The 27,030-nt window shown below is 39.9% G+C and overlaps 1 protein-coding gene across 2 annotated transcripts in view; it reads left to right on the forward strand.

Annotated features, from left to right (window-relative positions):
* CNTNAP2 (contactin associated protein 2) overlaps window positions 1–27,030 on the forward strand; it is a 1,135,762-nt gene that overhangs the window by 998,295 nt on the left and 110,437 nt on the right. For both annotated transcript variants that reach the window (XM_068936036.1, XM_068936037.1), the window contains one exon: window positions 12,681–12,851. In XM_068936036.1, the coding sequence (XP_068792137.1) occupies window positions 12,681–12,851 (171 nt within the window). The remainder of the gene's footprint in view (window positions 1–12,680; window positions 12,852–27,030) is intronic.

Here is a 27,030-nt window from a genome sequence, read left to right on the forward strand (position 1 = left end):
AGGAGAAAGACTCCACGAATCAAAGCCAAATACACTTCTGGTGTCAAGCCACCTAGCCTTCTTGCTGCTTGTGAGGAGTTTCTTATTCAGACCAAATACAGACCAAAGCTCCTTTTTTTAAATATAACCTGAATTATTTCTCAATACAGAATGTCTGATCTAGTACCCATGATAGCAAGTAGGACTGTCATGTTCCTTTTCCAAAAATTTAGAACTGCCATGACAGAGCTTGCTTGCTTTCTCTGTTAAATGGAGTCCTAAAGAGCCTTCTCCTTTGGGCCAATTGACATTGCAAAGGATAGAGGGGACTTTGGGACTCACAGCAGAGACAGAGTGAAATTTGCCAGCAATCTTCAATGATCAGAGTAATTTATTAAATTTATATCTGTAGTGGAAAGAAGTGTCATAAGAACTAATGTGACATGATAGGCACCTTGGTCATCAAAAGATAATTATATTCCTGCAGAGTAACAAAACATTGTGAAGAAACATTTACTTCTTCCCACATGGCTAAAATTTGTCATCTTGTTGTTTAAATGTGGATAGATCTTTTATTTATATACATATATATATAAAAAACCATAAATGACATTGCTGCACTAGTATGTTTGCTATTTGACCATCCAGAATAATGTTAAGAATTGTGTTCTCACTTTTCGGTATGTTTTGGTGCATGTTTAGTAACCTCATATAATAAAAATGTATTTGGGTAATGTGAAAGGTAGGAAGTAAATTTATGGAAATTGCTCCTGAACACTTGTGTCACATGTTCACATCCCAGCCAAGTTCAGGGCCTTACTGTGCTTCCAGTAAATATGGGGGGGGGGGGGAAGCACCACAATATTTCTTGCATCATAAGGTTGTAAGTCTGCAGTTCTCTATATATGTTGACAGTCCTACAGAATCAAGATTCAAAAAGACAGCATTATAAAAGAAAGAAGAGGTATTTTCATTTCAGAGATCTTGGACTCTTGAGCCCAAAGCCGTAAACAGCTTGCCCAGGGTCGTGTTTGATAAGAAGGGCAGAGCCAAGAAACTGAATTTTGAATGACCGAATCATGGTGCAATGCCTTTACCCCAAGTCATCCTTCCATTTCAGATAAAAATATTCCTTGTGAGGGATTCTTGTTTTATTCTGCAAATTCGGTTTTAGAAATGAATGCTTTTCCTGCTTTGAGCCATCCTTTGTAATATGTCTTTAAGGCAGGTTTTCTCCCCAGTTTTTTCTTTTTATATACCAACTGAAATGTTCCTTTACAAGGATGGATGGATGAATGGAAATAAAGGATAGAAGGAAGGGAAGAAGGGAAGGGAAGGAGGGAGGGAAAGATTTTTGTCTCTTTTTGAGACACCTTATTCACACTTATTTTCTCTTTTATTACGTATTATTTTGGTAAAATGGAAAAAATTTAGGAAGTAAACACTGAGTAAATGCTCTCTCAGATTTGTGCAAATTTCATGCAATGCCATGAGCAGCACAGCTATGCTGGAATAGTGTGAAAGCAGTCAGAATCAGATCTCCTGTAGATGAAGAAAAGTGTTTTACTTTCACTAGCCGTTTCTGCCTCTGAAGTACTAATGTCTTTTCAGTTTTTGGATGAGATCAATTTCCTTATCATTTTTATACAAGTTAGAACCTATCATTTTTATAGATTTTTTTTTCTGATCATCTTACGTACTTTCACAGAATCACAGAACAGCTGAAGTTGGAAGGGACTTCTAGAGAAGATAAACGTTTAGCACAGGTTTATTTGCACTAGAATTTTTTTTTTAATGCCAAAGCTATAATTTCCTATTTGGCTGTGCTATCTAGCAGTCTTTCCTATATATATCTGTAAACTCTGGTTGCTTTAATCCTCATTAAATTCCTAATGGCCTTTTATGTATACATATGTATTTAAAATTCTTCATCTCAGTCTCGCTGCCGCTGAGGTCCCTAAGAATTGCACTACTAGCTGCGCCAGGACTAAATAGATCCCCTCCTCTCACTCCATATGATGATCTATTTAGCGTAAAGTTTTTAGTTATGATTCTTGTTTAGGTTCAGTGTCACACTACATATATTTGCTTGCAACACCTGGATGGTTTTTGAAGAGTAACCAGCCAAAGACTGCGTGAAGAGTGACAGCCCCAATTCTACAAAGAGCTCAGTAACTTTGCAATGTAACTTCACTCTGTGATCCAGGGGCTATATAACCATTGTTCCTGCTACTTAAGCCGCAGTTAGGCAAAAGACAAAGTTGCCTAAGTGTTTAAATGTCTCAAGAAATTACCAACATAAAAAACTCAAGTTAAGTGGCAAAACATTGTGAGTTTTTCCTGCAGTAACAGTCAACAAGAGATGACACCTGTGTAGTTTTAATTTAATTCAGTAGCCAACAAGAACTTACGCATTTGGTCCTCAACTACATGGCTTTTAATGGAGTGGCATAAATTTTATCAACAGTGAATCGTGTCTTTCATATCGTTGTTCTCTTCTTGATAGTGATATTTTGTTTAGGCATAAGTAAATAGCTTGCAAAATAATAATAATAATGAGGATAATGATAATAATAGTAATAAAAATGTTGAAATTTAACAAGTTAGACAAAGGGAGTGTAGCCAAACTCGAAGTCATGCATCAACCTCAAAATCATGCATAAGGGTTTAGGAGATCATTTAATATATGGAACTGTTATTTTTTAACTGTAATTTTGTAAGTCTTCTTTCTTTGCATTCTTGGATTTAGAACACTGGAGAGATGTAAGATTATAATCAAGTAAAATTATACTGTTAGGCACAATAATATTGTCAGTGAGTTATTTTAAAGCTAAGGAAGGCCCAGGAAATGGAAGGAGGCCTCAAATGCAGCTAAGTGAGACGTTTCTTTGCCACAGACCATACAGACCTTTCAGAGACTCTCTTCCAAAATCTGGTATAAATGGCTGAAGGGGGAAAGGCTGGATCAGCGTAGGCCTACCAAGGGATATATCCAGAGCCAGTGCACATAATGCAACAGATGTTTTAGCCAAAGCTTCAGCTTCAGGGACCATGCCATAAGGTAGACTCTGTTGGCTGGGAGGCCACAGAGGTGTTTTTAAGCCCTTGGCTATATGAATTCAGCACAGAAGATCCATCTCTAGAATTCGTATATTGCTGCATAGAGGTTACACAACACATCCTCCTTATAAAAAAATCATGCCAGGAAGAGCAAATGAGGATGGCAGAAGTGCAAATGGTTAATGGATAATGTTGTCCACATGGCACTGGGACAGTGCAATGGCTCTGTGCCTCTGCTGAGCTCTAAAGCTGTGTCTCGTTGTTTGCAGATCCAGCCAAAAGCCTGGAGACGGGTCTACGGGCTGTCTTTTCCTGCAGTTCATCTCCACAGCACAGGGTGCAAATTTAGTACCACCTGGTAACTGAGCAGTTATGAAAGGTCAATGTCTTCTTACATTCTTGTCCTTGTGTCTTTGCCTTGCACCTTGCACAGTAATATGGTGGGGCTACAGTGGTTATGTAGTATTACATAACTGTAACAATAGTAGGTAACGATAGTAGGCTTTTACACTTGCTTTGCAAAGCTATAAACACCCACCAGTATCAACGAGGCAATGGAGAGTCAGATCCTCCTAGTTCTGTAAAATACTTTGTGGGCGATGGTACGTTTCTGTATTTAATATTTACCGTCCTGGCTTGATGGCAGGGTTCCTACACACTGTGTTCATTGTGGCACAGAGGTGATCAAGCTGATGTTTGCGGGTCAGTTATTGTTTTAAAAAAAATTCCCTTGAAAGAAGACCAGTTTACATGCATCATTAAAGCTCCATCAGCACATTACCCAGCTCCAGGTTGTAAACCGTGCCAGATCAGGACCTCTCACTCTTTAGACGGATGAAAGTAATGATGCCAGCAGTGTCAGGGTATGCATTGTGATTAGGCATCGTGACCAGGAGGTAAGACTTTTGAAAAATGATCTTCCAAAGATGATTGCAAGTAACACAGCAAGTGCTGAAAACATTGCTGCATCACCGAATCTGTTTCACTGACTTCAACATGCACTGAGAAATGTAATTGCACTTTTCCCTCACTCAGCAAATATGGTGACTGGCAGGGTAAAGCAAACTTTAGCATCTGTGTTTACAGCCATTGATCTATGTCCTCTAAGTATTATCTCACTTAAGAACCTTTATGAAAACAGATAATTTATAAAGGCAACGAGTTAAATTGCTATCCATCTTACTGACATCTTAATGTAAGACCTTATATGTCCTTCATTATTGACCATAGCGCTCAAGATAGCAGATGATCCGGGATAATAGGATAGAGAATCTTTCATTTCTAATTAAGAAATTTAAGGCTAGCCTGTATTTGTAATTCCTGAAAGACAGTTACCATCTCCTCAGTATGATGTTATGTATAAAAGGCATTTGGCACTTTTGTGCCTCGGCCTATGTCAAAAGGTGAGAGCAACCACTGTCACAGCTGTGGTAGATACGCAATTCTTGTTTGCACCCCCAGTAACAGGAGAGTTCGTAAAGTATTGACTGTGAGTGGAGACTGATGAACCCTCCCACAGCTGAAGAAGACAGGTTGTCAATCAGGAAGATCACCATGCAAACATGCAGAGACAGTTAGCCAGTTTCAGCATCTGACTTTCAGCAAAAATGTACCCAATGAACTACCAGGAAAGAAGCCTGAAGGAATTCCCTTGAATTGGAGGTGTAGTATTGTATTTGAAGAGGTTAAGAACTGTAAGCAAAGTTTTTCAGTTTAGTGTAGTTGTTGTTTGCCTGCATCTGGACACACTGATGGGTTTCTGATTTTGAAAGTGTGGATATCTGTGAGCTTCCTAAAAATCCCAACAAAGGTAGGCTCTCTTTCCAGTTCCACCAATTTCCATCCATCTCTCTGAATTTTTAACGCTTTTATTCTTTAGAAGGGACCCATTTTAGAAGAGGCCAAAATGTGTTATTTTACAGCATTCTAGACTTAAGCCAGACTATTTCAAAAATCATTTTTCTCTAAAACCAAGGTTATGCCTAGTGTTTATCCTGTAAAATGTGAATTGCCTTTAATGTCACAGTCACCACAGCAGAGCTAACTTTTCTGTTTTGCTAACTCTGAACTCATCTTTAGATGTGTTGATATTCTCAGCAGGTTTTATTCTGGACTTGCAGCCATTTGTTACTTTGTTGAAAGATATAAAGCTAGTTTTATTTTGAAAATTGAAATCTAACCTATATTTTTATTCAGCCTGGAAGTGTGTAATTCAGTTTTGCTGTTATTCAGTGTTAATGTACTCTTCATCTGTTGACTTGGGGATTATTTTTCTTGTGCGTTGTCAAAGGATTTTTCTGCTATTAAGTCAACATCTTGTGTAGCAATTCAGTTTAGTTTATTTTTCTTAATTCAGGCCTGGATTAAGTAAATCAAGACATTACCATCTTAATTTTAAATTAAGCAATAATTTACGTGCTTCCTTTCAAAAGGAATTCTGCCATGTTGTTGATGATGAATCCTTACCCTGTAGCCCAGCAAATACAATATTGCCGTTGCTAGTTTTAGGCCACGGATATTGTACTGAGTTTGCAAGGCCACAGTTCTGAGGCTTCTCTGGCTTGCTCTATTTCAACTTTTCTTGACCCAGCTCAAGCTTTGTTTTTAATGGGTTTAACTGTAACTCTAATGAGGTGGCTATGCCTATTTTGTTTTACTTTTGCTTTTGCTTGTGCTTATCTTCATATGGTATAACCATAATTTTTGTAGTGGGAGTAGTAATAAGCAGTTACTCTGTGCAGAATGAGATATTGGTGACCCTAACAGAATGATGCAGTGTAGAGGAATATAGATCTGGTATGATAGTGGGGGCGTTGAAATGTGAGGGGCGCAGGGTGCAGGGAGAGGAATACAGCTGTGGGATGAGAAGAGACAGGGTACAGGTGGCGCTGAGGACTCCACAGTTATAAACAGCTCCCCAGTGGTCAGTTAAAGAAATGCAGACCTGTAGCTGAGCAAAACCAGTTTCAAGGGTACCAAAGAGAACAAATAGCATACATAAAACTCAACTTATGTAGTAAATTTGGATGTGATGTGACATTGCAGACCAACATAGACAGAGCAGAGATGTAAATGCATGTTAGCAAACCTAAAAATGATGTCATGCGTGATGAAGTCTTCCGTTGACATCATATTCCTCCCAGCAAAGGACCTGGGATGCTGAGGACTTCCCATAGCCCCCAACCCCACTCAAGCTGAAGCTGTGCTCCCAGCCCCACTCAAGTTGGTGCCTTTGACCTTGGGACCCGGGGGCAGTGGAAGGGTGAGCATAGCACCAGAGAAAGGGTAGTTGAAAGGAAGTGTGTGTAGAGTAATCATCTCAGCTGTGTTATTAGCATTACAGAGTTTTTTTCTATAATAGTAAGATTCTTCATTTTCTCTCTTTTTCTATAATAATTACAGCTGAACTAATAGTAATTCTCTGATTAGACTATTAAGATTTTATTTATACTAACAGTAAGTTCTTAGTTTTACGTAGCAAATGTGTTTGCCCATTTTGCCCATGAAGGGAGTTTCTGTGTAACAGAACAGGACCTGCCTCCCTTCGAGGTTCTGGTTAGACCTTTCAAAATAAGCTACAACTCAGTGTGAGAATCACTGCTTGTTTTCTGGTTAACTTGTGATGTTACTTTTGGATTGGAATATCTTTCCTTCTTCTCCCCCCTTGTTTCATTGACAGATTTAATTTCACATTTTCTAGGAAGTTAGAGTTTAGAAACCCGACAGAGAATTTAGATTTCACTAGGGCCAAATTCCACTCCAGATGCAGGTCTGAAGCCTTGTCTCAAAGCCATGATTCTTGCTGTACTGACACTCAAACTGCTTTGAATGGTACGTGTGTAGATTCCACTTTCCCAGAATGAAAAAGAAGAGAGGAGAAAAAAACTTGATTTGTTGAGTATAATTGTATGGATAATCTCAATCCATTACTTTGTGGCACAGAGCAGTTTTCCATTCACACATCCATCTGCTCTGAAATAGGAGACTATTCTTACATTTTATTCACATAATGGTTTTGATAGAAAATCTGTTTTGCTGCAGATGAGGGCCCTGGAGGCTTTTGGTCTATCGTAATACATAAGAGCTGCCTGACATTGCAGCATTCGTTCTCTAGTGCTATTGCCTAGCAGGGCTAAAAGCACTGACGTCTTTTACAGTTCTGCTATTGCCATTATCCATTTCAGTGGGGTTTAAATGTAAAAGGGAAATTGATGGTGTTAAAGCATGAATTTCAATCATGCTTAAGAAAGAAGATATTGATGGGAGCTAGCAAGGGAATTCTGGACAAAAATACCGCAAGGGAGAAGATGAAAGGCTGATTGCTATAAGCCCTGTGACTCTGTGTTACCAGCTTATGGAGCTACCACACATAAAAAGATGTCTCTTGATGTTGCATAACTCAGCAAGAGGTGCATTTGTCCTTTTCAGTACTATGGCAACCGTCTCCTTCCTCCTCCCTCAGGTTGGACTTCATGGGAGATATCTTGAAATCTTTATTCAGCTTTTAACCTGCAATTTAAGTTACACCTTCTCATTAATCTTTGCTTGTGGTCGCGGTGATTTCTTGTGCCTGTGGACTATTGCGCTTGTAAAAATCATACCTTTGTAATGATACTGCAGCATTCTGTCTGTGATAGAATCTTTATGGAGCAGTGGAAAAGACGCTTTGTACCATAAAAATTGGAAAGAACAGAATAACTCAGGGTTAGCAAAACTAATGAGAAAGAGGTGAGGCTGTTTGGCAGGGGCTTAATGAGTTGGATTTTAATTTCCGCAGCAGTTAACCGGAGCTGTGAGCATCCTTGACGCAAATTGAAAACAGAATCACAAAAGAGTTGCGTGGTCCATAGAGGCACCTCTAGCACAACTACTGCTCCTGCTCCTTGGATGCAGACAGACATCCATGAGAGAATTTCCCCTAGGGCCATGGGCAGCTGCTCCCTTGCCTGCCTCTGGTGGCCCCATATCCTAAGGCTTCCTACCTTTGGTCACCGCCCTTGCAACTTAGTGAGAAGCACAGTCCAATTTGGGGGATCTGCACATTTGTCTTGGGTTGCAAACTACTGAAAAGGCTTGTCTGGAATTGTGATTTATTTGGATTTGTGCTTCCATGACAGCAGCATGCTCTGTTACCTGTTTAATCTGTTTAAGTCAAATTTAAACACTAAGCAAGCTTAAAGCAAAGATAGATTTAGTACAACAGAGCTGTGATCTTGATTAGAGAATTATAAATGAGGCTACAAAGAGAAAATAAAATTAGAAGGTGGTGTTTTTCAGGCTACACTGTACATTAAAAGTCCTCCCTGGCTTCTGTGTATTTTAGCTAGCTGGAGGGGTAGAGGGAAAAGGAGGGGATAATGTGTCTCTGAGCACCTCTTTTTCTTTCATACCTTCAAAATAAAGGCCCTTCTGCCTTCCCCAGCTTAGTGTCTCCAAGCCTACTGCATCTGTTAATAAGCCTATCCCTCCTAGGTTGAGCAACTTTCTTACAAACCAGAACATTTTCCCAAACTCTTGCAAGACTTTCTTAACCGTATCCCTTAAGCATGGAGTTTTGTAATGTCTAGCCTCTTCTTAGGCATTAATTATGACATAATAGTTATTAATAGGGTTGATTAATAACTTAGCATTTAGAGTATTCCTTCTAAATAAATTCCCTTTCCTTCCTCTTCTTAGGTTAGTAGACTTGCTGGCAGGGTAGACAGTGTCTACCCTGTATTTTAGATCTTATTCCCAGCTTCTTCCATCTACTGCTTGTTCAGCCTAAACCAAGAGAAAAGTGCCTGTAGGATCCATGTGTTGAAACCATTTGAGGAGAGGGGTGTGACAATGTGCCAAAGAAACATGTGTTTGCAGTATAAAAACATCCTTGTTTTTACATTATTCACATACACTTTGGGGCATCCACATACACTAAGGCTACTAGCAAGCAACAACAGCAGCGGTGTGTACAGTGGAATTGTATTCACAGATTCCTTAGGTAGCCCCTTTCTTATCAAGTGATACTATTTTATGATAAAAATCATTATCTATGTTTAGCACAACGTTCCCATTGTATTCTTATTATAATGTCTTATTTTTTCTCTGAAAATGATTTGGGATTAATGTATGCCATAAAAAAATGCAAAAGCATCAGAATTTTTTTTCTTTTTAGGAGTTTGTTATGCATAGTCTTTGAAAATGTTCCTCTCAAGCTGCAAGTTTTCCCATTCGGTCTGCACTGTTTATATTTATCCTCTCACAAGCAGCATCTGCAGCCGAGGCTCTCTGCAGAGAGTCAAATCACAGCATTTCAAGAGAAATGTTAAATCTTTCCTTAATGACGAACCTCTTCAGTAGACTAGACATAGCACTAAATAAAAATTGATTGACTTTATTTCCACAAAATCGAGACATGAATGTTAATATGAACTCCATCAGCCTCTTTGGTCCTGTAGGTGTAATTGGTAGCAGTAGTTAGTCCTACTTGCAAGTATACTGTAGTGATGGTTAGAAGTCTGAGCCATATTCTAGGACCCTACCGGATGAACCCACAAGCAATACTGGTTCTGAAGACTTTTCCAATCTGCATTTTACCTTAGAAAAGCTAAGAGAGTGAAATTTTACCTGTAATTATATGAAGAGGAATGGTCAAATACAACTGAAACTCCCATAAAGAAACATTTCATATGAAGGAAAAACCTGCACTTTGGTTATTCAGCTTTGTGGTTAAGGATTTAACCCAGAGACTCCCAGCACTGCCGATTGTGTCTGTGTTAAACTACATATAATGCTGGGATGTTTGTAAGATAAACAAATAAGTTATAAATAAAATATTACAAAATAAGCAGCTCGTTTCATATAGCAGCTCCCACTCGTATTTATTTTATTGCATTAATAATAACAATAGATTCTGCTGCAGTGGGACTTCAGTTAAGGGAGTAGGGTGCTGTCGTGCCGGGACTACATACAATAAAATAAATATACAATCCCTTCAACAAAGCCCTTGTTGATGCACTAGTGAAAGTGATTATTTCAGACAGGGCGGCTAACTTGGAGGTCTCGAGCCGCGTGGGGCTCGCAGAAGGCATGAGCGCAGCTCGAGTGTGGGACTTGCATGCCGCACGCGCGCGGGCAGGAGAGCTGGGGCGTGCAGCAGGGAGGGAGCGTGACGGCAGAGCCGGTTGTGTCAGTGCAGCTCGGTGGTGCCGCTGCATGCTCGCCCTGCTCTCACTCGGTGAGGTAGCGGCGTTGCTGGGGAGCCTTTCTCCCCGAAAGGTGTTTTGTCTCCATTAGCACTCGGGTTGTGGAGCATGTGCCTTGCTATTGCAGCTCTTCCATAGATGGAGACATGTGGCTTCCTACAGTCAGGAAGCTTCGTAGTTCCCTCTTGAGTGCTTAAAATTAAACACATTTAATTATTTAACTGTTATTATTCACCTTAATTAATTATTTACTGGATTACAGCGCACTTTTTGACACCTTGCACTGAGTTTCCAGGGCCTAATCCAATTCCTTTGCTGTTCGTAGAGTGGAATTAGATTAGCAATATAGCAAAAATATACCTAGACCCCCAAAACACGTGGCTACCTTTCTCAGTTCTGCTCTCACTTCTGATGTGCCATATGTGTGTAAATTGTGTGGAAACTGAATATAGCTCTGCATGTCATGCGTTCCGCTTATTTTAGGCTTATAACTTAGGTAATGTTCAGAGCATGAAAAGTTAGGAGCCTAAAATATTAATTTAATTTATAAAGAGATTTAAGCATTTCTGCAACGTTATTCAACGTTAGATCTTAACAACGATTGCATGAATATATTCCTGACTTTTTTCCTAAGCGCTATTTATTTCATGTGAGTTTATTCAGCCAGTGGAACAAAACTTCTAAGAGTCTGCTGGTGTCTAGCATATCTCAAGCTCACAGGAGAAGGCAGTGGAGGCATGCGATTACATCTGCAAATGGGAAAGTGTATACAGTGCTTGTATTAATATTTGGCATGTTAGTCCCAATTCCATCTGGATCCCGTGCTCGAAGTGAGATAACAGCCAAATCACGCATGCGCTTACGCCATCAACAACCCTGATACTGAAAGGGACTCTGAAAGGTGAGCGATGGGAACAGACCTGTAACCATGACAGTGCCACTGTGAAAATACAATTATAGACATATTTATCTGTGTTGCCAAGCCACTGGGTGTGTTGTCAGAGAAAGACTTTTTAATTAATTAACAGGGTTTTTTTGCCCAAGCTCTTTTACGATAGTAAGATTATGGGCAATTCTGTAGAAATCGTTACTAATATTCAGTCAGGATACTACCAGCTGGTCTAAATAGGGTAAATAGTAATACATAGCAAATGATATTTTTGTTGAAAACCAGCTGGCATAGCATGATTAACTCACAGAGATATGTATCTCAGTGTACACATTTCCACTGTACCAAACCCATTTGGTCCCCTTTTTACCACCCACATGTGTGCATCCACACATGCAGTCTCGGTTACAGCTTTCCTCCTGGGAGTCATTAAAATAAAATGGAAAGCTGCTGCTTTTTTCAAAGCCACTCATTCTGCATTCTTGAGAGAGGCAGAATGAAATGGAGGAGATGAGACAGAAGTAGGGAAGGAAATACAGTTTATGTATTGAAACCTAAAGCCGCCTTCTATTAATTCATATGTTCAATTTCAATTTGAATAGACATTAATAGATTATACAAATTATAACACCTGTGGCTTGCTGGGTGTGGGCCAGTGGTGTTACATAACCACTATTAAGCTTCTGGAGCTTCAGTATGCTCATTTGTATTCATCCAGTGCTAACCAAAGAAATAATTGTGTGAGCATCTCGTCTGGTAATCAGATAATGGAAAACTGTTCTTAGAGAGTTTGGGCTGGAACGGGAAGTGGTTTCTTACTGTGGTTTTTAGGTGTTTCCCTCTCTCATTGGACTTACCGTATCAGCTATGCCTTACAGGTTTTTTTCTTTGACACATAATGCTCCCTTGCACAGAACGTTGACTGCCTTGCTAGCAAAAGGATTGCTACAATCCTTGAATATTATTAATAATTGAGTTTCTCCACTGGAACTGTGTTAGGGGGCTGTGCGGTATATATTCATTCTGTCCATATTGCTTAACGGCATTTATCAGATTTTTTTGTGATACATATTAATAGACTTGTAACAGACATGACTGGATTTTCAGAAGAAGTGGGTGCAGTTGTATGCGGTAAATTTGAAGGCAGATGAATTATACATGAAGCAATATATAAACATGAAACATGTGCCTGAGGTGGCATAGCCACCAAGTTGGTGTTTTGCCTGTGTGCTTGATCTCCCATGTATTCAGTGTTACTCCTACACGCTTAGAGTTATGGAGTAACTTCACTGTATTGAAGCCTTCTCTCAGCAACACATTTGTATATGGCTGAATATCGTAAATTAGGAACTTGAAAATATATGAAAAATTAATGCATTCTTTACTTTTTGAAATCTGACAGGCCATCTCCAGCAAAACGAAAAGGAGATAGTAGAACTGAGGGGACATTTTTTTTTCACTCTAGACAACGCTGAAACACATGCATTGACATTAAAAGCGTCAAATTTTCTGGCATCTTCCAGGGAGCACAGAAACATCTGTATTGTCTTTCTCTCCCATCTCTGTAGGGAACTACTGGAATGCTGCTTCTTTCATTACTTCCTCCTCCTACCTGCACTTCTCCACGTTCCAAGGGGAAACTAGCGCCGACATCTCTTTCTATTTCAAAACTTCGGCCTCCGACGGAGTGTTTCTTGAGAACCTGGGGAACACGGACTTCATCAAACTGGAGCTGAAATGTAAGTAGGTACTTTCCACCACTTCTCTTGCAACATGGAGCAGGTTCATGTCAGATAATGGTTTTCAAGAAGTGTGTATCATTCAGTAAAGTGCGTAAGCTCGGTAAATTCAGGGGAAAAAAACTCCCAGTCAAGCTATTTGGATTGTTTTCAAGCTGCCTTACATGGGAGGAGCACTTGAAGTGTACTTGTGTTTTTTATCAAGGGGAGAAATAGCAAGAGGACAGAAGTTGTAACAGCGATCATAAAAATGACACAGACCTCAAAAGATTTTTCAAAATTGTATGCCAAATTTATTTCTTTGAAGTATGTGTCTGCAGCTGTTTGTGTTTTTGTATTTTATCCCACAGCTCTACAAATGTGAGCGGAGGCTCAGGGGGTTGGGGGTGGGGGAAGGAAACCATCCTAATCAGCACTGAAAGGAGCCAGAGAGCTGAAAACTTGGATGTGATGTTTGAAATCCCTGAAAAGTTTAACAGAAGTAAATCTTTATTTGCATTATCTGCTAATGAAATCGCTGATCCAAAAAAAAGAGGCCATAACGCTATCAGGAGGCAAGTCAATTTTATTATTTAAACCATTTTGAATAGCCCAAGGGCAAACATTGAGAAAAAGGTGCTGAAATCCTCAGCGGTATCACAATTCTGCTTAATGAATTTGGAGCAGTTGAATTAGCGGGGGAAAGTGTTTTATGTCTCCTTTGTTCTCCCTCGATCCGGTTTACGGTGACATAAATGGGAGCGGTGACAAGACCGCTGTAATCTGTGCAGATGTTATTACAGCCCTCTAGCGGCCCATTGTAGCACCACGATTGCATGAACGCCGCAAACTCCCTCCCTGCGCTCCAGCGCGGTTAAAATAAGTTTTGGTTCTGTTCGCTGCAGGAGTTACTCATGGAGCGCAAGGATGTAGCTGTAAATATTTATGCACAAAAGTGAGTGTCCACAGTCACTAATACTGAAAGAGAAGACATTCTTTTTGCCTCCCAAATGATCTATTTTTTTAAGCAGATACAGTGCAGTTTACATGCACCTATTTAAAATTAAGTGCCTTCTCAATGCTTTCTGAAGTCTGAACACACAAACGATAGTGGAGGAATTTAGAAGACACTAGCAAGCCCCTTCGAAATGTAACGAAATTTCCCCTCTGGGTAAAAATAAAATGCCGAGTTCCAAGTGGGTAACAAGCTTCTTTCGGTCTTTCCAAAAGGAATTTAGTTGATATGGCTTAATCTCAATTTTCTGTAATCCACAACCGGTGCAAATCAAAATGGTTTATATTGAACCAGAGGGAATATGTTTGTTTATAAATGGGCATGTTCCTTTAACAATAAAGTGTCAGGGGTTTTTTTTAGGTCAGTCAGAATTTAAGCAGTGCTTAACTCGGTTGAGGTGGGTGTCTCCAGAGCTCCTTCTTCTCATGTATGGAGTAGGTTCTCAACCACTTTGGCTATCAGCCCAGCTATGCTGTTAACTTGGCTTAAAGGTGATAATAGCAGGGAATAAAGGTGACTTGAAGGTGACTAATTCTTTTGAACTTGGCAGAACTATTTGTATGTTTAAATAATGCTCATGCTGATGTCAGTTGCTGAATAGATGCACCAGGTGAAAAAAGCATGTCAGAGTCTGCTTAAATACATCTTTGCCCACATCGTTAAACAGAAGTTTAACTTTAAGTCTATGCTTGAGACCCACAGACTTTGCTATGGCTTGGCGTATGCCTAAATTCAAGCACAACTTCACTCCCCTGAATCTAAACCTTAAATTACAAATTCTCTTACAAATTACCACAGAAATTGAAACATCATCTGCAAAAACAATCTGAAAAGGTCAAGCATACTATTGCTGTGTAATAAACTCTTGATTAAAACTATCCTGACTGTATCTTCTAAGAAGTACAGAACAGTTCATTCGAATACAGTTGTATTCCCTGTACTCTTTCTTTCTGGTTTCCTGGAAACCAGACTTGAAATTTCCTGAGCTCCAGAAAATAATCCTTTCTAAAACTAGAATGTTCTACCAGTCACAGCTCAAAAATACATATTTATTGAAAGAATTTTTAATGGAGTTTTCATATTTGTTTTTTTCATTCTCATCTTCATTTATGTTTTGTTGGAATTCGTTTGAATAAAAATCAAAATTTCAGGTTATCAGAAGTTACTTACATCGCTTACTATAGTGTCTTCTGCTTACTAGAAGCATTTGCTTCCCCTTGCAGAAGTACCACAAAAATTAATATATGATTTTGTTTCTTAATAGAAACATAAATAAAGCCAGTATGGTAACCGCAGAATTTCCCTTAAAACCTGAAAAAGGTTTCTTTTGGCAAATGCTTTCTAGCTAACCCATCAAATTCTTTAGTAGAAGCACTACCACCAATTTTGTATTAAAGGTTTTTGCACAATGTCAATTATTACATTTATTGCAAGATGCCAGAGACTTGTCTTCTTTTCCTCAGCGGTGGGTGTGGTGCTGCTGTCTGTTCGTTGCCTTCTTGTATATGTACAATTCCTATTGAAGAAGAGTGACTTCTTACAAAACTTTATTTGATTTCTTTAATTTTTACAATTGTAAAAGGCTAACACTGAAATCAGTATCCTAGAGGCAGACGGTTCAAATTCTTTTTTCTACTTCCCTCACCTGTGAAATACCTGTATATGCCTATAATACATGGCTAGTGAAGCCTGAGCTTAGCACTATAGACCAGGAACGGAGAGGTTTTAAAATATCCAGTATTTTAATCAGCTTGCTGCACTCGGTGAATAAGTCAGGGAAACAAATCATTCGGTCTATGAAGATTCTTAAATTCAAGTCTTTGGAAAAGAGTTTGCTTATGCATACTTTATTTTAAGCATAAGAGTTGTCATTGGGAATGCTCATTAAAATATTTTATTAGTGTGCTCTCTTGGAACTTCTTAAGGTCTAATAACTACACAGATTATTTTCTAATACTCTAGATTTATAAGAGAATTAGGTGGAATCTTGCAGTATAGCAAGTGCCTTCATGGTCCTTCAAGAAAGCCCTGGGCTACCATCTTTGAGGAGAGGGGGGAAAACAAGAAGGAAGGGAAGAAAGTGTTCCTCTGATCTAAGAATAGCTTTTCCAAACAGCTGGCAAGGACTATCATGAAGAACACAGTGATAAAATGCTACTATGAATTTGGCTGAAGTTTTTGGTTAGCCCATTTATCATGCAGTTCCTCTTGCAGGCTCTTACTTGTCACCATTCATGGAACAGTTGGCAGAGATTTAGAATGATCTTAAGTGCCAGTTTTTACATACTCCAGTAAATCTACAGAACCCTGTTATTTTTACAGCTGGCAGCAACAGCTAGGCTTAGGAAGGAGGTAGTTGGGTAAAGTGTAAATTTTTCTGTAATGCAGTGCTTCCGGTAACCATACATCTCTGGTCAAAATTTCCAGAAGTTTTTGAATTTAAAAAAGTTGAGAAAAATGAGAGAAATGACATGTTTTCTTTTGCACATATTTAGGCGAGTTTAGTTTAAAACCCAGTCCTCCTGTGAAAACACCGTTTTTTCGTTTTGTCACTTGTATTACGCCCTCTACCACAGTCATTTTTTTCTCCTTTAGCTTTGGTCTGCCGTTTAGGACCCAGAGGTATGTAACCTGCGGTCTACGGAGCCTGCCAGGGTAATGATCTCAGACAATTTCTTTTCAGTGCCTTTCATTAAAGCAATCCGCTGGTGCAAAAAAATCGCATTAAGTTGAGGAATTGTTTTGGCAGCAGCCACCATCTTTCTCAGAGCCCCTCCTCTGCGTTGCCAGCGTGCATGCAAAAGCGCACACAAAATTTACTGTGCGTTCTCCGTATAACTATACTGTGTATGTGCAACAGAGTTGGCTCTTGCTCTGTGACATGACAGGGAGTCAACTGCAGTATGTGGTACTTGTATAAGCTGCAATAAACTGTGGCCCATCAGCTCAATGTATCTGTTGTTATTACAGATCTAACTACTACAGCTAACTAGTTTCAGTTGGCCGTTGCCCTAATTCATCCTTTGCCTTTAGCTCTTCCCCGGTGGTCAGGAGCAGACCTAACACTCGTGAGACAGAGGTGAGATAGCAGCCTGCATATCACCCAACAGCAGTACGGATCCTGCAGTTGCTCACAAGCAGTCCTAATGTCCTTTATATCTTTTTTTTTTTTAAAGCACTTCCGGGTTGAATGTTGCCAAATGAAACATGCCAAGACTTTCACTTTCAAAAGCTCCAGGACCTTCAGTTCTCCTCCCCATGCAGTTCTTCCCTGCAGTCACTCCTCACTGTTAAAAGCTCGCTTTGTACAGCTGAGTCCTGCTAGGGCTTTATGGAAGGAGCACCATGGGGTAAAGGGAAATAAACCTCTAGGATCCTAACGCCAAACTGTACTGCAGGCAGGATGCTACCTAAAGTCTGGCTGAATATCACTTTGATATTGATGTATCTGACTAGCGTCAAATTAGCACGAGTGTGGTTTTGATCATTCATGAGATTTGGGTTGAAGACTTTAGGGAGTTATAGATATGAAAATACAACTGCCTCATGCGTATGAGCTGTTTGTGAAATATACCAAATTTAAATTTTCTGATCAAGAAAAATACAAAATTTTGGAAGAGAGGTATTCCTGAAAAGAAAATTTAGCAGGGGCATATTCTTGAAAATTTAGGAAGAAGCATCTACTATCACAGTTTTGTAGTCAGATTCCCATGATGCTGTTGCTCTAAAAAGCCGCTTGTGAATTGAACCGTATGCCAGAAAACTCTCCTAACGACACGGTCATATTTTTCAAATGAAAAAGGTGTTCTGCACACTTTTGTAGCTCCTTTCATCCCAGCACCTCCAAGCAATTTACAGACACTAATGAATTGTGTCCCACTGTTACGATTCTGAAGTAAGTAAACAGTAAGTCAGATATACAGAGGAAAAAATATGAGGCTGAGGGAGATAAAGGTCAACTTGTGTTTGATCCTGGTATGAACATGTAAGAGAGGAAGAAGCGTTCTTTCTTATTCATTTCTTTTTGGAAAGCTAGAAGCCTTTACAACCCCTGCATTCAGAGATGTCATACGGCTGATAACCCCTGCAGTGCAAGCCACCCTAAAAGTCTCTCCAAGGAGTGATCAGTGAAGTTAGCTGCTGTGAAAGGGATTGCATGGAGCAGCTTGCTAATGAGAGCAGCGGTATGGCTCCAGGATGGGTCTGCTTGCTTTGTGAGCAAGGGATGCTGAAAGCACACTAATATCTAAAGTTTGCAGTTGAAGGGAGAAGTCCTACGCTGCTGCTTGTGCTTGGCTGTTTCTAGGCTACTTAGCTGAGGCATAAGTGACTTCTGCAAAATCAGATAAGAATCAGTGACAGACCAGGGACGGTGATTCCCATTGCTGATTGTTTCTGCCTAGGCAGCGTTCCTTTCCCACAGACTGAATGCTCTAGCATGTGACTGATTAATATATTTCTTACTAATGTTTAATAATTTCATCACTTCTTTCTCCAGAGGCATCCTAAAGTGGAACTCTGCCACATCAATGAGTTTGCCACATGATACTCTTTAAATTCCCATACGTTAATGCAAATGCAGCTTACATTTTCTACTGCTTTATCTCTGTAGCTGGGTAGGAAAACTGGTGTGACCTTCATTGTATTTTTTAATTGAGTTGCTATTTTTCCTAGCAGAAGGCCACCTTGTTGAGAATTAACCCCCTAAGAGAACATGTCGCATTAGCCACACATCAAACGATGCATAGGACACTGAGGAAGCTCCTAATCCCAGGGGCCAGGAGGAAGCCATCAAATTAGATGCAAAGACATCAGATTTCTTTGGGGAAATTTTTGACGTAGGTGTTTTTACAGCATCATTACCAGCTCTCATCCTATTCTGGGAGAATGAGAGAAACAAAACAACCCAATATCTGGGTAGCTCCTCTTTAGCTAGCTTGGACAGGTACATGTTGCTGGGTACAAGTTGCTCAACTTTGATGTGCCTCAGTGTCAGTATGGTGTTCCCAGACCTGTACTGCCCTGTGCCATTCAGCATTTCCTTAGCACTACCTCTCACCTTTCAAGGGTGCTGGCATGATTTTCTCCCTGCCCCAAAAGCCACTTTAATAATCACTTTATGCCACAGTGTCTTACAAATGAATTACAGCTCACGTAAGAAAGTACAAGGGGGAGCTGGCTGGCAATAAAAAGCATAGCCCCCCCCTAACTTCAGTTTATATTGCACTGAGTACACAACAATACATGGTGTACCATTTCTAGACCCATCAGCCGCTAGCTCATCACAGGCCTTTTCCCTCATTTCCGGTCTAGTTTGTGTTAAATGCTGAAACCTCATACACTTCGTTACCTTCTTCTAGTATGCTGATCTTTTCCCTGCAGAAAGTCAATATTTGCTATGCTGCCCAGAATTACCATGTTAGGCATGCAACACAAAAAGACCTTTTGAGTCCTTGAATTTAGTTCCTTGCTGCCACAGACAATCACAATGCATAATCGATGTTGAGCTCTCTATTAAAAATAGTTCAAATTTTTTGCCTGCTGGACAATTGTTTCAGATCTTCACACCTCTGTTGATTAGAAAAAAGTCCTAATTTCTGACTTAATTTTATTTGCATCATTTGTTTATAGCCATTCATTCTTGTTTCAGTATTGTTCTTTGGCTGAACTAATTATTTTCCCTTCCTAGCATTTACTTTACTCTCCCCTTGTGTATTTATGGAGCAATCATATCTTCTCTCAGCTTTTAATTGCTATGTTAAGCAAGACAAACTCACATCATCTCTTCTCATAAGATAATTTCTCTTATTCCTTTCTCCTGCTATGCTAATAGGCTTCTCTCTAGTCATTTCACCTTGAATTCATCTTCCTTAAATGCAAGTAATCAAAACTATCCACATTAATTCTCATAATGGTTTACGAGTGCCTTTTATAATGACATTAATACTTACCCTGTCCAGTTTGTCCTAGGAATTTTGGGCTGACCGTGCTGGTTAATAACAGTGTGTTATGCATTATTTTCTAAGCTTTTCAGCTTTGTATTATTAGCAAATTTCTTTAGTCTTATACTGACTTGTTATCACAGAATCACAGAATCACAGAATCGTTTAGGTTGGAAGGGACCTCTGGAGATCATCTAGTCCAACCTCCCTGCTGAAGCAGGGTCACCTAGAGCATATTGCCCAGGATCACATCCAGACGGGTTTTGAGTGTCTCCAGGGAAAGAGACTCCACTACCTCTCTGGGCAACCTGGTCCAGTGCTCTGTCACCCTCACAGTGAAGAAGTTTTTTCTCAGGTTCAGATGGAACTTCCTGTGGTTCAGTGTGTGCCCGTTGCCTCTTGTCCTGTTGCTGGGCACCACGGAGAAGAGGCTGGCCTCATCCTCTTGACACTCCCCCTTCAGATACTTGTACACGTTGATGAGATCCCCTCTCAGTCTTCTCTTCTCCAGGCTGAACAGGCCCAGCTCTTGCAGTCTTTCTTCATAGGAGAGGTGCTCCAGCCCTCTAATCATCTTGGTAGCCCTCCGCTGGACTCTCTCCAGGAGTGCCATGTCTCTCTTGTACTGGGGAGCCCAGAACTGGACACAGGACTCCAGGTGAGGCCTCACCAGGGCTGAATAGAGGGGCAGGATCACCTCCCTCGACCTGCTGGCAACACTCTGCCTAATGCACCCCAGGAGACCATTGGCCTCTTGGCCACAAGGGCACACTGCTGGCTCATGTTTAACTTGTTGTCCACCAGCACTCCCAGGTCCTTCTCTGCAGAGCTACTTTCCAACAGGTCAACCCCCAGCCTGTACTGGTGCATGGGATTATTCCTGCCTAGGTGCAGGACCTTGCACTTGCCTTTGTTGAACTTCATGAGGTTCCTCTCCGCCCAGCTCTCCAGCCTGTCCAGGTCCCTCTGAATGGCAGCACAGTCTTCTGGTGTGTTAGCCTCTCCTCCCAGTTTAGTATCCTCAGCAAACTTGCTGAGGGTGCACTCTGTCCCTTCCTCCAGGTCATTGATGAATATATTGAACAAGACTGGACCCAGGACTGACCCCTGGAGGACACCACTAGCCACAGGCCTCCAACTTGACTCTGCACCACTGACCACAACCCTCTGAGCTCGGCCATCCAGCCAGTTTTCAAGCCACCTCACCGTCCACTCATCTAGCCCACACTTCCTGAGCTTACCTAGGAGGATGTGATGGGAGACAGTGTCAGAAGCCTTGCTGAAGTCCAGGTAGACACCATCCACTGCTCTGCCCTCATCTACCCAGCCAGTCATCCCGTCATAGAAGGCTATCAGACTGGTCAAGCATGATTTCCCTTTGGTGAATAGGTTCTTAGGACTTAGTAGAAGAAAATCATGTAAAATATTGTTAAGAAATTGATAAAACCATGACAGTATATTTCTGAAGAATGGCATGAAAGCAGTTACTATCACGGGACTGCCACTGCACTACCTTGTATCGTATAGCCTTTTTACATCATGTTGATCTAAACATCTTGACTTTGTAAAATAGAGCTTGGCTCACTGTTATAGTTCGGGCTTTTCTTAGTGCACTGCAGATAGTTTTACATTACTATGAATACTTAACAACAAATATTTTATACAGTCATAAATCCTTTCACTCACCCTTTTATATTTTCAGTTGTTACAGCAGGATATAGGAATGGGTCTTCTGTTGGTTTTACATCGCATGAGACTCACACATACAGAGAAGCAAAGTAGTTGCAGGAAGTTTTCTAAACCTAAGGAGGTCCCTCACTGACACATTCAAGTTCAAAACTTAGTACCTGCAGAACGGCTGTGCCTTTTCTCCTCTGTCAGGGTGTTTTCTACCTCTAATTGCTGTGAAGTCAAAGTGCGTATTTTTACCTCCAACATGTCAGTTCTGTCTCCCATTCTTGTGTACCAGTCCACGATACTTCTTTTAGTATTTTTGTAGATATTTTTTCCTACTCTGCTGCAACATAAAAAAGTAGACAATGCCAAAGACATCCGCACTCATTTTCTTTTGGGGAGTTTTATCTTGTGTGTTGGCAACAGTAAACTGCAAGTACAGTTTTCAGAGAAGACTATCTCTGTTTAAAGCTTTCAGAAAAAGGAAGCCACAGTTAGCAGGAGCCGTCCACCCCGCAATCCACTTTTCATATGCAGCCTCACTACTTTGCAAGTAAACTTGGGTCAGATTTTTGGATGGACTTACTGTGTTAGTACAGTGCCAAGTGCACTAGCCATAGAGAAATAAAAAACAATAGTGAAAAATTGCTTATAAAACAGCTGCTACAAATGACATAGACTTACATGGCAAGGAAGAAAAGTCAATAAGCGCCTATCACCGTACACACCCGGACAGATTTTAAAAGTATTTTGGCAGCTGCCACCCGGGCATCTAAATACCTTTACCAGTCTTATCCGCAGTTTCCAGCAGAACCTATATTTGATTCACAAACTACAGGATAGGAAAAACAGCAGAGAAGAGGAAGAAAAGCACATGGGCAATGTGCCCTTTCTCAAAATCACAATATAAAAAAGCGGCAATCTCAATGTCTACTTTGCAGGCCTGTGGCAGTATCTTACCACTTTCAGTGTGATACATCATTTACAGTTTTGTTTTTGGCTGATTTTTATGACATTCAAATGCTAAATATTCAAGGAGGTATTGGATAGCCTTTATATCTGATTGTAAGCATCCAGTTCTGTTCCAGCATTTTTTAGAACTGTGCCAACTTCATAGCAATTTTTCATAAGAAAAGGCACCTCTCTCTCCTCTCCTCTCAAAAAGTACCCCTGATATTTTACCATGCTCTAGCTGTAATCTGATTTTGTGAACGTTTGCACCCTCTATTATTTTGTCTTTCATCTATTAAAAAAATAACTACCAATTACAGCAAACCCTTAATAGGATGCATGAGAGAGCTCTTGTTTTGATACCTGCTTTTCTCCCTTATTGTGATATCTTTCTGTTGCATGGGACCCATTCAGTTTCATGGTGGAGTGTTTCAGTTAAGAGGATATAATGAAGTCTATTATAACCCACTGCAGATAGGAAAGCACACTCCTCCTCTCCTTTTCCACTCAATGCACTGACTGCGGCTCCCTTTGTGTGAATCATCTCTCCCAAAAGAGACCAAAAGATACTGCTCCTATATTTTTTAAGTTTTAGTACCTTTCATGAGATGAAGCAACAAGACCTTCAACTAAGTCACCTTTCCTTCCTTTCTTCCAAGCAGCCAAATACTCATTGGAAGAGAGCTGAATGAGAGGTAACATTATCTATTAGAAATTGTATTGCATTACAAGTAAAGCAAGTAGGTATTTTTTCAAACTCTGCTCTGACTATCTTGAGGTTTGACCTTAAGTCATTTCACTTGCCTTTACTTTGGCTCCCTGTTACGAAGGGGTGGTAACAATGTTTTTCTTTTTTGATGTCCATGGCTAAAAATTGCTTCATAAGCTAAAATATAATCATAAAACTATGAGTTGTTTCCAAACGCTTCTCTACAAAACAGCTAGGGTGCAGTTAGCATAACTGAAATAATTAGTAAATAATGATAATAAATAATTATCTTCTGAGGGCATATTTGTCCTCTGCAAAGTAAGATCCTGAGAAAATTTGGTACTTTCATTTGAATGTAATATTTTGTGTCCCCTGAAGCAATGTAAAATTCCATCTTGAATGTGAAGCTCATCTACTGTGTAGGCAGGTTGGTATTTTTGTTTAGTTGTTTGGTTAATTGTGGAGTTTATTTTAAAGTTAAATACAAATAATTAATTATTAGTCATAATCAAAATCAAATCCTTCCTTATTTTGGCCCTCACAGATGCTCACTCAGAGTGACAAAAGTGCTGTATTCAATTCCATTTCCCCTTCAGTATAATTATTCCTTTCCAAAATACTGCTAATTGCATGTTTTAAGTATTTGGCTGCCAGTAGAAAGTCAGAAAATTAGTGTCCCCCTGCCAGGCCAGAGAAGCCAGGACCTTTCTTCTTTTCTACTACCTGGCACCTAGACAGTGTTTAGCTGGTTACAGGTAGTCTGTGTGCTTTGAAAAAGGTAGAGACACATTTCCAGCAGGTAAAAATTCCCCCTCAGCTGCAGGCGGACAACAGGTTGGGCCACACAGGGAAAACGCAGGCAAGGACTGTAAGTCTGCACTGTTCTCTGCTCTGGCTTCGGCTCCAAAGGAATAAGCTAATCCTGTGTGTCTGAAGGAACACAACGGCTTGCTAATGTAATGGCTTTCTACCAGAAACCAGCTGTAACTGAGAAGAATAGTGCTGCACCTAATGGATGTGACTCTTTCTAAATACAGCTTCTTACCCTTCTGAGGGCAAGCTACAGTCGTGAATAGCCCACTCTGATCTGAGGACTGTTGAAACAGCACAGCTGTAAATGTGCGCTCGAGGGAATAACTGTACATAGTATTGCATTCTATTATTCCCTTAAATACTAAGAAACAGAGGGGAAAAAGAGTGCTCCTAAATGAATTCTGTATAAAATGGCAATCAGGAAGCCCTGAAACATGCCTACAAATGTTTTAAAATATATATAGACAGGGATGGATATTAGTACAAGCAGCATGTGTGCAACAAAATTAACTTTGATGCCGCAGACTAACCAGCAGAAATAGAATAATGAACTATAATTTATTGTTTATTTATTTATAAATAACATACTGTAATTTCTCTGACTTTCCTAATGGGACCCAAAATGAGTAATAATGCAGTAGAGAAAAATGGAAAATGCAGGATTCTGAGATTTACTTTCTGAAACTAAATCAAGCAGGATACAGCAATAATGCACACCGTAGGTGGCAGAAACGTGGATCACACTAGCAAAATCTGTATTTAGTAGCAACAGTGAGAATCCTGTGGCCACATGAAGGCAGAGGAAAGCCCTCTAGGTGCCGTGCTCCAAAATCACCCCTTCGCTGTGAGTGATACACCACTGGTAATTGCTTAATTGCTATGTTTTTTAGTTTCTTTATTCTGCCTCCAAGCATTACTTTTGCCTTATCTAGCATGAGCTTCAACAAGCTCACAGTTATGTTCTAATTCCATCCAAACACGGAGGCAAGTATTAAGCATTAGAGTTAATCAAGGGAAACAGAGATAACAAAAGGATTATCATCAGCAAACTACTAGTGCTACAGTCCGTCAGCCTTCTTTTCCATTGAAGCTGTTGGAAAAAAATGACAGTCCACTTCGACTAACTCCTCATAGAGAAAATAAGACGCTGTCCTTCGACTTTCATGGCGGGAAGTGCACCATGTACCAGTATACCAATATACCAAACCTTTCCTGCCTTCAGCTTCTGCCTTCCCTTCACTTGTCTTTTCCACAAAACTTTTCTGCCATTTGCTCTCCTATGAATTTCCCAGTACTATGCTGCAATGTAGTAGAGTACTTCTGAGGCGCATGGTATATCTTGAATATCTAAGATTAAAACCATAGGTGAGGATACTAAATTTCAAGGGCTCAGCATGGAGACGGCACAGTAGGCAAAGATTATTACAGTAGAGGGAGTCTAATTCAGTACAGGCAGTGAAGATGAACAAGAAAAGGGCTAGCTATTCAGTCAGGTAGCAAGATATATGAAAATACATTTGAACAGTCATAAAACAAAATGACAAAAGAAAGAGTACAGCATTTTTAATTCATATTAATCCAAATAGGCTTGATTCCCGTAGACAGAAGGCTAGGATTTAGGCTTATTTGTCCAGTTCTTGAAACCACTAACCCCATTATAAATCTTACTAGAAATAAGATGGGAAAGTGTCATGGTAGAAAGACCGCAATGTATTAAAATTCACATCTTTTAAACATGAAATAAAACAGTTTATTAGTATGCAGACTTGTCTTACAGTGTGACAACATAATCATACCCATAAAAAAACAGCACCTCTTGCCTAATCAGGGCAACATCTCTCAGCAGATCAAATTTCCTGTCCATTCACAAAGAACTGTCACTGCACATTTCCAGTGACCAGGTGTAAGTATTACACACGGCAGAGACTGAATCAGGTGCAATCTAGCTGCAAACTAAATGGTGGAGAAAGTAAGGATCAAATCTCAAGAAAGGCAGGAGCTCCAGAGGAGGCTCATTTCTGCGTTTGACAAAGCCTTTTCCTTTTTTTCCATTCTGATTTTTTTTTTTTTTGGTCTACAGGATACTTAAAAAATTCTAAATTAAAAATGTGAAACAAAACACTCTGACAATATCATCAGCAGCTTCAGATATTCTGAAGAGTTTTGAATCCACAAAGAATTCCTATTCACCATAAACGAGGTGAATCTTGGCCAAAAATGACTTTACATTTATATCAGTATCTTCTCTAAATATTATGGTATCACTTTTTCCAAACCTTTAATGATTAAAGCCATTCCCTTATGCACGCTTTCGTACTTTCACCTTTTGTCAAGAAGCTAATTTCTTTTCTCCTTTCAATAAATGTTTCTAGAGTTCCTACTACTGAGGATGAAATGGCTTTTAAAAATCTTTTCTTCAGGCAACAGGAATTTCAGTGTAAAGAAATCAGTAATACTGTTACAGAATATCTAGAATCACTGATATGTAAAAACTAAGTTTCCAGCAAAATCACTAAAAAGGTTAATGCTAAAAGCAGTTACTATACTTACTTTTTCACAGCAAAGTAATATTATATCAATAGATTTGGTCCTATGGATTGCTTACTTCTTACAGAAAATTAGTTTGTTTTCCGGACCCTAATGTGTTATTGTGGTGGACTGATTATACCATGAAAAGTGAGTGTTAAATGATGTTAAATCAAAATGATAGCTTTAGGAACCCTATTTTTCTTTCTTGGTACTTACGAAAATGATTGCATAAGATCCAAGGGAGTGTAAGTTATGCCACCTTTTTTGTTTGGCTTCTCAACCTACAGACAAACGGAGAGCGTATCCAGTCTGCACAGTGAAGCCCCGTGTTAGAGAGATACCTGAGCTATTTTCTGAGAAAGATAGTACGTCTGCATAGCTCCGTCCCAGCTATGCTGGGTTTGATCCTAGATGCAGTATTGCCTCTCATTAGGACTAATTACTCTTGGCACAGCATCATGCTGATGCAGCTGTGCAGCTTCCAGAGCTGGTTCATTCGGCCCTTAGCTCAGGGATCGCAGCAGTCTGTGGTGTGGATGTGCACTAAGTCATTTGGTCAAATGAGCA

The sequence above is a fragment of the Struthio camelus genome, chromosome 2 (genome assembly GCF_040807025.1).
Source record: "Struthio camelus isolate bStrCam1 chromosome 2, bStrCam1.hap1, whole genome shotgun sequence".
Lineage (NCBI taxonomy): Eukaryota > Metazoa > Chordata > Aves > Struthioniformes > Struthionidae > Struthio > Struthio camelus.